Genomic DNA, 15,531 nt, shown 5'->3' with positions numbered 1-15,531 from the left:
TCATAAAACACATAAAATGCATCTTTCCTCCTGGTGCAGTGAAGGACGGGCAAGTCAAAGGACCTCCTCATGGGCCTGGACAAGGGGTTATCCACAGCTACAGAATGGACACTGCCTGTACGGGTGGTCGCTCTGGCTGCCTGCCTCTCTTCTGTGGCCTTTTCTGTGCCTGGGTGGCCTTGAGGCCGACAGCGACCGATGGGCACTGCAAACTTTGATTGACACAGGTGGAAAGCTTGTCAATTAATTATGTTTCCTTTGTCCTTTTTTAATGATTTGGGTTTCATTACGTGTGCCCCCTCTCGGGGGGGGGGAGGTTATTTTTGTTAGATCTTTTTGTTTGATGACACTTGGCGTAAACCAGTGCCTCCTTACAAGTTGGACTAAAAAGTATCAACCCTCTGTCCCTGGGCCTGAATTCAATCCGTTCCAAATATTCGTGCGCACGCACAGTTCAACGTCCGAGCGTTCTTCAACCGGCAGCGCACCAGATACGTAAGGAAAGCGCTGACTGGCGGCGTGTTCGTTATTTACGACAGTGTGCGGCAATGCCGTATGTGGGATTGAAGTGCGATACCGGTGTTGTGTGAAGCAGAGAGTGAGCGGCGGGGCGACAACAGCGACGACTGGTGCATCCATCCCACGTCGACAGGCCAACCAGTGGCTTATATGGTACCTCCGAGTGTCATCCAGCGACATCGTGTACTGAGGGAAGAGAGTCGGCTGTCTTCAGTTCGACAATACAAGTAATAAAGAAATAAGAATCTAATCGCAAAGCTTCAAAAATGGACTATGATTTCAAGATGAAGCTGACGACAGAGAGGGAGCGAGTGGAGGACCTGTTTGAATACGAGGGTTGCAAAGTTGGAAGAGGCACTTACGGTCATGTATACAAAGCCAAACGGAAAGACGGGTATGTACAGGTTCCGAGAGCATGTAGGCCACGTTGGTCAATTTTCAATATCGGTTATTACATGGATTTTAATTGGTGAAGGAGTGAAGCTGGGTTTTCTTTTTGCCAATAACTTTATCGTACGTAATCTCCTTTGAAGTAAAGTCTGCTGCTGGCTTGGTACAGCTTGTCGAGTGTTTGCGGTTATGAAGGCAATTGAGTAAAACAACATTTTTGTATTAATTTCTATATGGAAAGATGTCATACACCAGTTGGGAATTAAACCTTTGAACTTGTATGCTTCCTTTCATATTTACAAATTATATTTCATTCCAATTTACTGTTTTTGTGTTCAGGTAAACTAAATTACTTGGTCTGTAAGACCAAATAGATTATTACTGATCAATGTTTCTGTTTAGCTGGAAACATTTGAAGATTGATGGACCCATTTAAATATAATTAAAATGTGCTTTATTTATTGAATACTATTTGGATGTTTATTGAATGGTTTAAGATCTTGCAAACATTCCAGTGATGTGATTATAATATCTTTTGTAAGGTTATTGGTATTCAAATATATAGGTATTATACTTTTTGTAATGTGTGCAGTACAAAAAACTCCCCTTTCTATATCTTAAGTGATGCAAAGAAATACAAGAAAACATTTATCACATTTTCCCCAGCAGGATTAGTAATTTTACAGTGACAACCAGTCTAGTTTCATATGATTACTGTGAAATGAACACTATGACCTGTTGGGAAGAAATATTTTTCTTTAAAAGAGCCACTGTCTTTAAGCCTGGAGATAGCAATTGTGTAGCAGTTTGGTTGTTTTGACTTTGCATGTATTGTGGTAATACTTTTGAATTTTTTTTGGGTGTGTTTTATGTTATCCTTTAGTGTTCAGCAAACACTTTGTAGTATTAGTGCCTGCTTTCAGTTTTTTTCCTTCTGTCCTGTAGGTGCTAACTTTTTTTCTAGGGTATAGTTGCAGTAGTAATGACAACCTTTTGCTTGCCCAAGTGACTGTTCTACAATCAGAGGGCATTATGGCAAAGTTTGATCATTCACATAGATTTACAGATGGAGACATTATATTAGCCATCAGGGGAGAGATGCTTAGCTGATTTTACCCCTTCCATTTGAGATGCTGATGTATTGTTTCACCTGGTACCCTAGCTGATATTTGCTAACATACAGAGAGGGGATTGAACCTGGGACCTTCTTGCCTGTACAGTTTAATAATGCAACGTGCATGCATTTATCCTCTTGAGCTGTTGAGGGAACTTCAGTGCCTTTTCTTAACAAGTTTCTTTTATTCTAGCTCTGCCTGAAACAAGATTGAATCTTTTGTAGTTGCAGCTTTCATCGTGGTGAAATTGAATTGGTCAAATTAATGACATTTAACTTGTGAATATATTCATTTCCCACTTGTGTATTTTCATGTAAGAGTATGTCAATATTGATAAACTGTAATGATAAAAGGGAAGTAGATGTTCTCCCAAGACTTGCATATCCTAGCAGACAGTGAATTTCTTTGAAAGCATTTTGCATCTATATATATATATATAATAGGAACATAAAGCACTGTTGTGCTCTGAGATGATTCAATTTATGCGAACATAAAAGGTGCAAGTTGCTGAACCGAATAGTTAGGTAACAAATAATTCAGTATGTCAATCTGATATTTTTTTTTACCCTATTTAGTTTCATAAGTGTTTGAAACCATTTCCTGTAATGTAAATTTGCAGCATTATTGATTTTTAAAATAAGTTGTATTTCAGTAACCTATAATTCTCATGTTCAATTCAGCTCCAAATGTTTAACAGTTGGTTACAATTGATCCTACTTGTGGTTATGATAGTGTTAGAATACATGTGCTGCATTATGTGAAATCTCTATAGATTTTCACAATGTTTCTTTGAAGTCAAATTGTCTTTGTTGTGGAAATATTTTGCCTGAATCAGCAAGTTGTGGATTCAAGTCCCACTCCAGAACTTGGGCACGAAATCTAAGCTGTCACTAAGTGCAGTACTGAGGGAGCTGTCTGAATTGTTTTTCACATGAGACATTAATCTGAGGCCCCAACTGCCTGCTCAAGTGAACGTACAAAGATCTCATGACGCTTGATTGAAGAAGAGCAGAAAGTTCTTGGGGTGCCTGAGCCAATATTGAGCACCACCAAAACAGATGAACTGCTCATTCATTTCATTGTCCTTTGTAAGACCTTACTGTATATAAAATTAGCTGCTGCATTTGCCTACAAAGTAACAAGGGACTAGACTTAAAAAATAATCTATTGGCTGATGAAGTGTTTGGAATGTGGATATGATCAATGCAATATAAATTTTATTAAATTTGTGCCCAGTTGCTAGTCAGTGGAACCAATATATCACTATTTACCCTGTTGTAAATTTGAAAGTTTGATCATCATCTAGTGAAAAAAGCCACTCTTCCCTGTTAAGATTCCAGTGAATATATATTGCACCTTTTCCATTGTTTTTACACTCCTGCTCTAAATGGATGCCCAAACTGTCATCAGTACTTCACCCACAATCTAAGCTTTTGTACAGCATTAGCTACTTGCTTTTGTATTCTGGTGGTCCTCAGCTCTTCTGATAATGAAGAAGACCTCTTTATACTCTGACCTGAAATCAGCTGTAATGGTCGAAAGCTACATGCTTTTTGCCTTGCAGAGGGATGTTTCCAGGACTTTAGAGGACAGACCCTGAGTGCCCTCGAGGTGTGGTGTGACCAGTTAAGCCTAAACAAGATCCATAACTGCAATTAATGCCTTTTGGCAAAAGGAGAAGTTGGACTGTCATCTTTCTGAAGTGACTATTAGTGACATGGTCATACCAACAAATACAGCAAAGAGAAGAGTGAAGCGATTTCTGGTTTGCTGTGCAATCTTTGCCTGGTCTGCTTACAGTAAGTCCAAGTTTTCAATGCATACAGGAGAGTTGGAGTGTTGTAGGTATTTGAGATTTTATTGGGAGCAGGAGTTGTGATTACCATATGTTCTTACCTGGGTCTGTCATCACCTGGCACATGAAGCAATTTTGCATCATATTTATGTGGTGCTTCGTGATTCCTGGATGATGTGATACCAGATATATAAACAGCTCCACGTACTTCACCGTTTCACCTGCAATGTATAGATTAGGTGGATGTAGGGGATAGTTGCTGAGTGACTGGATTTTTATTTTCTTCCAGTTGACTTGAAAGCCCCAGGTACCAACTTCTCTGAAGGTTTCAAGGGTCAAGACTAGAATGGCAATCATTTACTGCAAACAGGGCAACATGGTTGCGAAATCTAGGTCCGTGAAGGAATTGCCACCAATAGAGGCTCCATTAAGCGATGACAGTTCCTCCTGAGAATCAATTCTATGACTGAATTGAAGGCATTTGGAGTAATGTGCCCTTGTCTAAAGTGAATTGGTTTGAAAAGGCAGAGTCTTGTCCCGTCCAATCCTCACGAGCTGTTAATATCTGAGTGTATGAAGTATAAGGTTATATGAACTTGTCAGGGATGCCAAGGATGGAGAATATTTGCTGGAGGTCAGGTCTATACACATAGTTGAACACAGACGTAAGACCACGTGTTTAGCAGGTGTTGATGCTCCTGCCTTGTCAGTGCAAGCGGGTTGAGTGTCCGTATTCAATCGTTGATGTCTGCACCCATATGGAACTTTGAATCTTCTAAATTGTTTGAAGTCACCTGTTTTTTGTTTAAAGTGATTTCACATTTATATATCAGCTGTTGTGTTGTCAACGTTCAAACAGAGGTATGCTTACATAAAGTTAGATTTTTTTTAATTATTTTAAAGCTCATGCAGTTTTTCAGATGTTCTTTGAGACACCACACTTGTAAAATTAAATAACACAAGGTATAGTAGTTTGTTCAGCTACAACTATGACTTGGAACGCTGTTAACTTTTCCATTGGTTTTTACAGCAAGAATAGTGCGTGAAAAGTTTGAAATTCACATTAGTTCTCTGTGTTGATTGCATCAGTGAAGACTGCAACAGTGCACCAGTGGACGAGCAGGGTATTGAGACAGCAACTACTGGATTTCTCCGTCTAACTGTGCATGTGCGGACACCAGAAGTTGCTGTCATTTTTACACAGTGACAGCGAGTGCTAACAGTTTCACGGTCGTTAGAATTGCTAAGTGTTTTATAACACAGAGGAGGTCATTTAGCCTAGTCAACTGCATTTGTGCTGGCTCTATAAAACAGCTATCCACTTGGGTCCATTCTCTTTCCAAATACCCGTTTAAAAAAAATAAATAATTTTTGGTATTTATCCACTTCCCTTTTAAAAGCTATTATAGATTCTATTTCCACCACTCTTTTTGATAGGGCATTCCATGCCCAACAACTCCTTGTATAAAAATAAAATTTCTTAACCTCTCCCTTCCTTGTTCTGTTGATCTTCAGTAGATTTTCTCAGTTTAAGATGTCTCCTTTCAAAGCTTTTCAAATAACCCAAGCTTCTTCAATCTTTATTCATCACTCAAAGCTCTCTGTACTGTACCCAGTTCTTGAATGTCTCCATTTTCTCTTGGTGGCCAGAACTTGGCATGTTACTAAAGGTGTGGTCTGACTAAAACAGTACACGCTTTGGTCATGTCTTCCTCTGACTTGAATTATACTCTTTTTTTTCAACATTGTATTGACTTTGTTGGTAGCTGCTCTAAACAGTCTGCTTTGATCCCACTGCCTCTCCTAACTTGGTATCATCTGCAAACTTGACCAATTTGCATTGACTTTCTGAATCCATATCATTGATGTAAATTAGGAACAGAAGTGATTCCAATACCGATCCACTTAGTACTTTCCTCCTCTTCTCGATACAGCTCTTCCAACTAATACTTGTTTTCTACACTCCAACCACTTTCTTTATTGCAAAGATTTTCCACAAATCTCCACTGTTTTGAACTTGAATAATAACTCTCGTTTGAGAATTTGTCTTTTGGATGTCTAGATACAGCATGCCATTAGGCTTTCCACAGTAAGGCTCTCTGGTTACTTCCTCAGGCCACTGTTTTGACAGAAAATATCCTTCTAATTCCATGTTGATTGCTGTTAAGAAGGTTGTTATTGTATAGAAAATTGTTTACTGCTGTTAATTTGATTATTTTACCCAAGATTGAAGTAAGACTAGTTGCTTTTTTTTTGTCATCTTTTTTGAATATGTGCACCACTTTGTCTTTTTTGACACCTTCAGAGATAGGGTCTGTGCTGGTTCCATTGGTGAGTATCACAGCTTGCATGTCATCGTGGAGTAGACGGAGGATGGTGACAAACTTCTGAGGGCAGCCAAATGTGAGCAGGATATTCCATAAGCCTTTGTGGTTGAGAGTTAAAGGCTTTTGTGAAATCAAAAAGGGCCATGTCCAGCAGTTGGCGTTCGCTGCATTTTGATTGGATTTGCTGCGCAGTGAAGGTCATGTCTGTGGTGCCTCTTCGTGGGTGAAAGCCGCAGTGAGACTCCGAAAGGAGCTCTTCAGCCACTGGAAGGAGGTAATTAAGGAGGATCCTTGCAATGAGCTTCCATTTGTCGTTGCTGCAATCGGTCTTGTCTCCCTTTTTGAATACAGTCACGATCACCGCATCCCTGAAGACCCCCGGCAAGCACTCCTATTCTCAGGTGAGGGATATGAGGTTGTGCAGTCATGCCTGGAGTGTATCTCTGCTATGCTTCTGGATTTCGGCAGGGATTCTTTCTGCTTCAGAGGCCTTGTTATTCTTCATCTGCAGAATGGCTTATCGGACCTTGCTCTGGACTGGGGTAGCACTGAGACTGAACCGCACAAGGTGTTGAGCGACGGAGTCGAGGACATACAAGTCGAAGACAGAGTCTCAATTGAGGAGTTCTTCAAAATGTTCCCACCAGTGAGCACTGACTGCCTTCCTGTCCTTGATGAGTTCTCCCCCATGTTTGGCTCTCAGTTTCATACTTTGTCATAACACTCCTTTGGCATGCCTTGGGATCTTCTAAAGGCAATATATAAATGCAAGTTATTTTACTAACTACAGATCATTGACTGCTTGGGTTATAGATCGCCTTGACAGCACTGAAGAAACCGTGCACGTCATTCGTGTCTGCAAGTTGCTGGATCTCTCGTGCTCTCTACCCACCATTTGTTTTTTATATCCTGAGTTTTATACTGCACCACTGCCTTCAGGAGCCTGTAGGATTGCTGCTTTACCTCAGATATGTGGTGAAGTTTCTGGTCTGTGAAGGCTTTGCGCTTACGATCGATTCAAGTCTGGTATTACTTTTTATGTAGCTGCTTGTTATGGTGGCCTTTCAGGTCGAGCAGGCACGAATGGCACACAGCGGCTCCTGGTGGTTGCAGGTTGAGAGGTTGGCAGTAAGGCGCTGACTGAGAAGGGCTGCTTTAGTGGGATCTTTGAAGCCTTCAGTGTTAATTTTCTTGTGGTATTGTTTTGTTTGTTCTGCTTGGGGGCTAGGCTGATGGAGATGGTTGGTCCAGCAGTCATTGGTGTCTGTCACGGCGCGGATGACTTTTTAAAACAAATAAATTGTTTCATGGGATGTGGGCATCACTGGCAAGGCCCGCATTTGTTGCCCATCCCTAATTGCCCTTGAACTACGAAGTGGTTTTCTTGACCATTCAAAAGAGCAGTTAACAGTCAACCATATTGCTGAGAGTCTGGAGTCACATGTTGGCCAAACCAAGTAAGGATGACAGATTTCCTTCCCTAAAGGACATGAGTGAAACAAATGGGTTTTTATGACAATCACTGATAGTCTCAGTAATGGCACCATAAAACTAACTTTCAACTCCAGATTTTATTATTTAAATTTATTTCACTGAATTTAAATTCCATTTGCTCCTGTGGTCGGATTTGAACCAGTGTCCTGAGGGCAATAGCCAGGGCCTCAGGATGACCAGTCTAATGACATTACCACGACACCACTGTGTCCCCCGCCCACCCACCCCCTGTGAACATCTCTGCAGTCCCTCGCTTGAACAATGACGTCGAGTAGGTGTCAGTGTTTGGACCATGGGTGTTGTCATTTAAGGTCTTGTTTTTGTCTCGCTGGCAGAACAGGGTGTTAGTTATGACGCGGTCATGCTCCAAGCATTTCATCAGGAGGAGGAGTCCATTGGAGTTTTGCTTTTCCTACTCCTTCCTTGCCAATCACCCCCTTCCAGAAATTCGCATCCTTCCCAACTCTGGCATTGAAGTTTCCAAGACTGATCAGTTTGTCGTCTGCTGAGGGATTGCTCGAGGTTGGTGTAGAATCCCTTCTTGGCCTCGTCAGTTGCCTCGAGTGGGAGCATGCAGTGGCATGCTGGTTTCTCATTTGGGTGAGCTGGGCAGTCATGAGGTGCTCGCTTATCTCATATGAGTAACCAGTTGAATGGCAAGGTAGTGTAAATGTAATAATCTGGACCAAATCCAATCATGTTGACAATGGAACAACAAATTTGAAGCTTAGTGCAGAAGTTACACTGATGTAAATGCAGTATATGGGGAGACGGTGGCGTAGTGGTATTGTCACTGGACGAGTAACCCAGAGACCTAGGGTATTGCTCTGGGGACATGGGTTCAAATCCCACCACAGCAGAAAGTGGAATTTGAATTCAATTAATAAATCTGGAATTAATAGCTAGTCTAATGATGGCCATGAAACCATTGTCGATTGTTGTAAAAACCCATCTGGTTCACTAATGTCCTTTTTAGGGAAGGAAATCTGCTGTCCTTACTCTGGCCTCCAGACCCACAGCAATGTGGTTGACTCTTAAATGCCCTCTGAAATTGCCTAGTAAGCCACTCAGTTGTATCTAACCGCTACAAAGTCAATAAAAAGGAGTGAAACCGGACGGATCACCTGGCATCGACCTAGGCACCGGAAACGACAACGGCAAACCCAGCCCTGTCAACCCTGCAAAGTCCTCCTTGCTGAAATCTGGGGGCTTGTTGCAAAGTTGGGAGAGCTGTCCCACAGACTAGTCAAGCAACAGCCTGACTGAGTCATACTTACGGAATCATACCTTACAATGCCCCAGACACTGCAATCACTATCCCCGGGTATGTCCTGTCCCACCGGCAGGACGGACCCACCAGGGGTGGTGGCACAGTGGTATACAGTAGGGAGGGAGTTGCCCGCGGAGTCCTCAACATCGATTCTGGACCCCATGAAGCCTCATGGCATCAGATCAAACATGGAGCAGGAAACCTCCTACTGATTACCACTTACCGCCCTCCCTCAGCTAATGATTCAGTACTCCTCCATGTTGAACACCACTTGGAGGAAGCACAGAGGGTGGCGAGGGCACAAAATGTACTCTGGGTGGGGGACTTCAATGTCCATCACCAAGAGTGGCTCGGTAGCACCACTACTGACCGAGCTGGCCGAGTCCTAAAGGACATATCTGCTAGCCTGGGTATGCGGCAGGTGGTGAGGGAACCAACAAGAGGGGAAAACATACTTGACCTCGTCCTCAGATGCATCGGTCCATGATAGTATTGGTAGGAGTGACCACCGCACAGTCCTTGTGGAGACGATGTCCCGCCTTCACAATGAGGATATCCTCCATCGTGTTGTGTGGCACTATCACCGTGCTAAATGGGATAGATTTCGAACAGATCTAGCAATGCAAAACTGGGCATCCATGAGATGTTGTGGGCCATCAGCAGCAGCAGAATTGTACTCAACCACAATCTGTAACCTCATGGCCCGGCATATCCCCCACTCTACCATTACCATCAAGCCAGGAGACCAACCCTGGTTCAATGAAGAGTGCAGGAGGGCATGCCAGGAGCAGCAGCAGGCATACCTCAAAATGAGGTGTCAACCTAGTGAAACTACAACACAGGACTATCTGCATGCCAAACTGCGTAAACAGCATGCGATAGACAGAGCTAAGCGATCCCGTAACCAACGGATCAGATCTAAGTTCTGCAGTCTTGCCACATCCAGCTGTGAATGGTGGTGGACAATTAAACAACTAACTGGAGGAGGTGGCTCCACAAATATCCCCACCCTCAATGATGGGGGAGCCTAGGACATCAGTGAGAAAGATAAGGCTGAAGCATTTGCAACAATCTTCAGCCAGAAGTGGCGAGTTGATGATCCATCTCGGCCTCCTCCTGAAGTCCCCAGCATCACAGATGCCAGACTTCTGCCAATTCGATTCACTCCGCGTGATATCAAGAAATGACTGAAGGCACTGGAAACTGCAAAAGCTATGGGCCCTGACAATATTCCGGCAGTAGTACTGAAGACCTGTGCTCCAGAATTTGCCACGCCCCTAGCCAAGCTGTTCCAGTACAGCTACAACACTGACATCCAGCCGGCAATGTGGAAAATTGCCCAGGTATGTCCTGTACACAAAAAGCAGGTCAAGTCCAACCCAGCCAATTACTGCCCCATCAGCCTACTCTCAATCAGTAAAGTGATGAAAGGTGTCGTCAAGCAGCACTTACTTAGCAATAACCTGCTCAGTGACGCTCAGTTTGGGTTCCGCCAGGGCCACTCATCTCCTGACCTCATTACAGCCTTGGTTCAAACATGGACAAAAGAGCTGAACTCAGAAGGTCCGGTGAGAGTGACTGCCCTTGACCTCAAGGCAGTATTTGACCGAGTATGGCATCAAGGATCCCTAGCAACACTGAGGTCAATGGGAATCAGGGGGAAAACCCTCCGCTGGCTGGAGTCATACCTAGCGCAAAGGAAGATGGTTGTGGTTATTGGAGGTCAATCATCTGAGCTCCAGGACATCACTGCAGGAGTTCCTCAGGGTAGTGTCCTAGGCTCAACCATCTTCAGCTGCTTCATCAATGACCTTCCTTCAATCATAAGGTCAGAAGTGGGGATGTTCGCGGATGATTGCGCAATGTTCAGCACCATTCACATCTCCTCAGATACTGAAGCAGTCCGTGTAGAAATGCAGCAAGACCTGGACGACGTTCTGGCTTGGACTGAAATGTGGCAATTAACATACAAACCACACAAGTGCCAGGCAATGACCATCTCCAACAAGAGAGAATCTAACCATCTCCCCTTGACATTCAATGGCATTACGTTTGCTGAATCCCCCACTATCAACATCCTAGGGGCTACCATTGACCAGAAACTGAACTGGAGTAGCCATATAAATACCGTGGCTACAAGAGCAGGTCAGAGGCTAGGAATCCTGAGGTGAGTAACTCGCCTCCTGACTTCCCTAAAGCATGTCCAGCATCTACAAGGCACAAGTCAGGAGTGTGATGGAATACTCTCCATTTGCCTGGATGGGTGCAGCTCCAACAACACCAAAGAAGCTCGACACCATCCAGGACAAAGCAGCCCGCTTGATTGGCACACCATCTACAAACATTCACTCCCTTCACCACCGATGCACAGTGGCAGCAGTGTGTACCATCTATAAGATGCACTGCAGCAATGCACCAAGGCTCCTTCGACAGCACCTTCTAAACCCGCGACCTCTACCAACTAGAAGGACAAGGGCAGCAAATGCATGGGAACACCACCACCTGCAAGTTCCCCTCCAAGTCACACACCATCCTGATTTGGAACGATATCGCCGTTCCTTCGCTGTCACTGGGTCAAAACCTGGAACTCCCTTCCTAACAGCACTACCCCAAATGGACTGCAGCGGTTCAAGAATGCAGCTCACCACCACCTTCTCAAGGGCAATTAGGGATGGGCAATAAATGCTGGCCTGGCCACATCCCATGAAGAAATAAAAAAAAATTCAATGTTTGCTCTGTGTTTTGATTTCTAATTGACATATTAGCCAATATCTTTCCTCTCCCATTACTTTATAACATGTAAAACCTCTATGAAGTAGAAGTTCGTAGGATTTGAAAACAATTACTTTTATCTCAATCTGTATAATTGACCAAGTTTCTGATCATATTTCCATTATGTAATAAGGGTTAAGTAAATACTCTCTGTTAAGAAAACTCTATGGAAAAAGCTGGAGCTGAAACTATTTTTTAAAACAATTTCATGTAGAACTTAAAATGTTTGGTAATAACTAGAATATTCCCCAAATGTGTGTCTGTTTTGCCTGAATGTATCTGGTATAATATGTTGATCAATATTAAACCTTGATGGGAGCAATAGCTGTTTTTGAGTTGTCCTAAGATGTAGTGCACTCAAAGAATATTTAAATCTTATCAACGATAGGCATTGTTGGAATGTATTTACCGTGAGTACTTTCTTGTGTTAAATTTGTACTGTGAAGAGTTGTCGCTCGAATGTTAGATTGTGCATTTGTTTTCGTCTCTCACCTGGTTACTTGTTCAAATGCAAAAAGGAAATCATGTGTTATAAGCTGGTTCTCCCTGCTTTGTACATTGGCAGTTATTCCCTCAGCCCATACATGCCTATTTTGAAAGGGTTAATTAATTTGAAAATGCATAATTTGAATTTTTAAAAGTTCAATTCATGGAATGTGCGTATCGCTAATTCCCCTTAAAAAGGTGGTGGTGAGCTGATGCCTTGAACTGCTGCAGTCCATAAACAGTGGCGTTAGGGCCGACGTTCCAGGATTTTGACCCAGCAACAGTGAAGGAGCGCGATATATTTCCAACTCTGGATGCTGTGTGACTTGGGGTTTGGAAAGTGCTGTCGAAGGAGCCTTGGCGAGTTTCTGCCAATGTGCACCAGTGGTGAAGGGAGTTTAAGGTGGTGGATGGGGTGATGACCACGCGAGCTGCTTTGTCCTGAATGGTGTCAAGTTTCCCAAGTGTGGTTGGAGCTACATTGACCCAGGTAAGTGGAGAATATTCCACCACACTCCTGACTTGTGCCTTGTAGATGCTGGACTGGATTTGGCAAGTGAGGAGGTGAGTTACTTGCCACAGAATTCCTAGCTTCTGATATGCTCTTGCAGCCACTGTATTTATATGGCTACTCCAGTTCAATGGTAACCCCCAGGATGTTGGGGATTCAGTAATGGTAATGCCATTGAATGTCAAGGGAAGATGGTTAGATTCTCCCTTGTTGGCGATGGTAACTTGTGTGGCATGAATGTTACTTGGCACTTATCAGCCCAAGCCTGAATGTTGTCCAGGTCTTGCTGCATGCAGGCACAGACTGCTTTGCTATCTGTGGAGATTCGAAAGGTACTAAATACTTGGCAATTAGCCAAGGTCTCTACTTCTGATCTTATATTGGAGGGAAGGGCATTGATGAAGCAGCTGAAGATGGTTGGGCCTTGGACACTACCCTGAAGAACTCCTGCAGTGGTGTCGAGGGGCTGAGATGATTGGCCACACTTGGTCAAATGCTGCCTTGATGTCGAGAGCAATCACCCTCCGCTCTGAATTCATGTTTGGACCAAGGCAATAATGAGGTTTAGAGCCGAGTGGCCCTGGTAGAAGCCAAACAGAGCATTGGTGAGCACAAGTCTTCAGTACTATAGCTGGGATGTTGTCAAGACCCATAGCCTTTTCTGTATCCACTGCCTTCAGGTGTTTCCTGATACCAGGTGGCGTGAATCAAATTGTCTGAAGACTAGCATTTATGATGCTGGGGACCTCAGGAGGCAGTGAAGATGGATCATCCACTCGACATTTCTGGCTGAAGATAGTTGCAGATGCTTCAGCCTTGTCTTTTGCACTGATGTGCTGCACTCCCTATCATGAGGATGAGGATGTTTGTGGAGCCTTCTCGTCACATTAGTTGTTTAATTGTCCACCACCATTCATGAGTGGATGTGGCAGGACTGCAGCGTCTGATCCATTGGCTGTGGGATCACTTGGTTGTGTCCTGTAGAATGCTGCTTACGCAGTTTGGCATGCATGTAGTCCTATGTTGTAGCTTCACAAGGTTGGCACCTGATTTTTAGGTATGTCTGGTGCTGCTCCTGGCATACTCTCATTGAAGCAGGGTTGATCCCCTGGCTTGATGGTAATGGTAGAATGAGGAATATACTGGGCCATGAGGTTACAGATTTTGATGGAATACAATTTTGCTGCTGATTTGGCCACAGCACCTCATGGATGCCCAGTTTTGAGCTGCTAGATTTATTCTGAACCTTTCCCATTGAGCACGGTGGTAGTGCCACACAACATGGAACTTCACGGTGAATACGAGATTTCGTTTCCACAATGACTCTGCAGTGGTCACTCCTACCAATACTGTCCTCTACAGATGCATCTGCGACAGCTCAATTGATGAAGATGAGGTAAAGTAGGTTTTTCCTTTTGTTAGCTTTCTAGCCACCTGCCACAGGCCCAGTCTAGTAGATATATCCTTCAGGTCAGTAGTGGTGTTACCGAGCCATCTTTGGTGATGAATGTTGAAGTCCCCCACTCAGAATACATTCACTGCCATTGCTGCCTTCATTGTTTTTTCCAAGTGCTGCTTAATATGAAGGAACACTGATTCACCAACTGAGGGAGGGTGGTAGGTGGTAATCAGCAGGAGGTTTCCTTGCCCATGTTTGACTTGATCCCATGAGACTTCATGGGCTCTGGGGTCAATGTTGAGGATTCCCAGGGCCACTCCCTCCCAACTGTATATCACTGTGCCATCATCTCTGGTGAATTGGGACAGGATATCACTAAGACTGCCTATTTCCAGCTCCGTAACATTGCCTGACTTTGCCCCGGTCTCAACTCATCGTTTCATGCCTTGAGACTGGGCTACTCAAATGCACTGTTGACTGGTCTCTCACATTCTACTCTCCGTAAACTTGAGATCATCTAAAACTGTGCTGCCATGCCTTAATTCACACCAAGTCCTGTTCCCCTGTGCTTGCTGACCTACATTGGCTCCCAGTGAAGCAACGTCTTGATTTTAAAATGTTCACCCTTGTTTTCAAATCCCTCCACTAAGAAAGGATATAATTGCATTGGAAGCAGTTCAGAGAAGGTTCACTCGACTGATTCCTGGGATGAGAAGGTTATCTCATGAGGAAAGGTTGGACAAGTTGGGTCTATATTCATTGGAGTTTAGAAGGGCGAGAGGTGATCTTATTTGAAACTTGTAAGATCCTGAGGGGACTTGACAGGGTGGATGCTGAAAGGATGTTTCCCCTTGTGGGAGAGACTAAAACCAGGGGGCATGGTTGAAAAATAAGGGGTCTGCCATTTAAGACTGAGATGAGGAGAAATTTTTTTCTCTGATGGTCATGAGTTTGTGGCACTCTCTTCCCCGGAGAACGATGAAGGCAGGGTCATTGAATATTTTTAAGACAGAGGTAGACAGATTCTTGACAAACAAGGGAATCAAAGGGTATCTGGGGTAGGCAGGAAAGTGGAGTTGTGTCCACAAACAGATCAGCCATGATCTTATAGAATGGCTTGAGGGGCCGAATAGCCTACTCCTAGTTTGAACGAACAAAGAGATTCTCTGAATTAATGGATTCAGATGGGCTGAATGTTCACCTGAGTCATCTGTCATTTACCCCTCAGACATCCGCTCGCTGACCCCAAACAATCAGTCTTCAGGAAGGGCAATAGCTTCATCTCTTTATGCCCCTGTCTCATTGAATTTTGAGCTGGGCATATCACTGAGCTCTTCTTCCATAGCCTTCACTTCTGCTCCCACATCTTTGTCCAGAATTTTATCACCACCCCCACGTACAACAGACACTTTCTCCTGTCCTCAGAATTTTCGTTCACCTGGACCACACCCCC

The 15,531-nt window shown here is 43.7% G+C and overlaps 1 protein-coding gene across 3 annotated transcripts in view; it reads left to right on the top strand.

Annotated features, from left to right (window-relative positions):
• Positions 1-551: 551 nt before the first annotated feature.
• Positions 552-15,531, top strand: part of cdk8 (cyclin dependent kinase 8) — a 198,041-nt gene continuing 183,061 nt past the window's right edge. The window contains exon 1 of one of the 3 annotated variants that reach the window (XM_068033588.1): positions 552-913. In XM_068033588.1, the coding sequence (XP_067889689.1) occupies positions 786-913 (128 nt within the window). In that variant the 5' untranslated portion in view covers positions 552-785. The remainder of the gene's footprint in view (positions 914-15,531) is intronic. The other 2 variants (XM_068033589.1, XM_068033590.1) reach the window with 2 other exon arrangements.

Source organism: Heterodontus francisci, chromosome 6, assembly GCF_036365525.1.
Source record: "Heterodontus francisci isolate sHetFra1 chromosome 6, sHetFra1.hap1, whole genome shotgun sequence".
NCBI classification, from domain to species: domain Eukaryota; kingdom Metazoa; phylum Chordata; class Chondrichthyes; order Heterodontiformes; family Heterodontidae; genus Heterodontus; species Heterodontus francisci.
The sequence above is the reverse complement of the archived record's forward strand: the minus strand, read 5'-3'. Positions and strand labels throughout refer to the sequence as shown.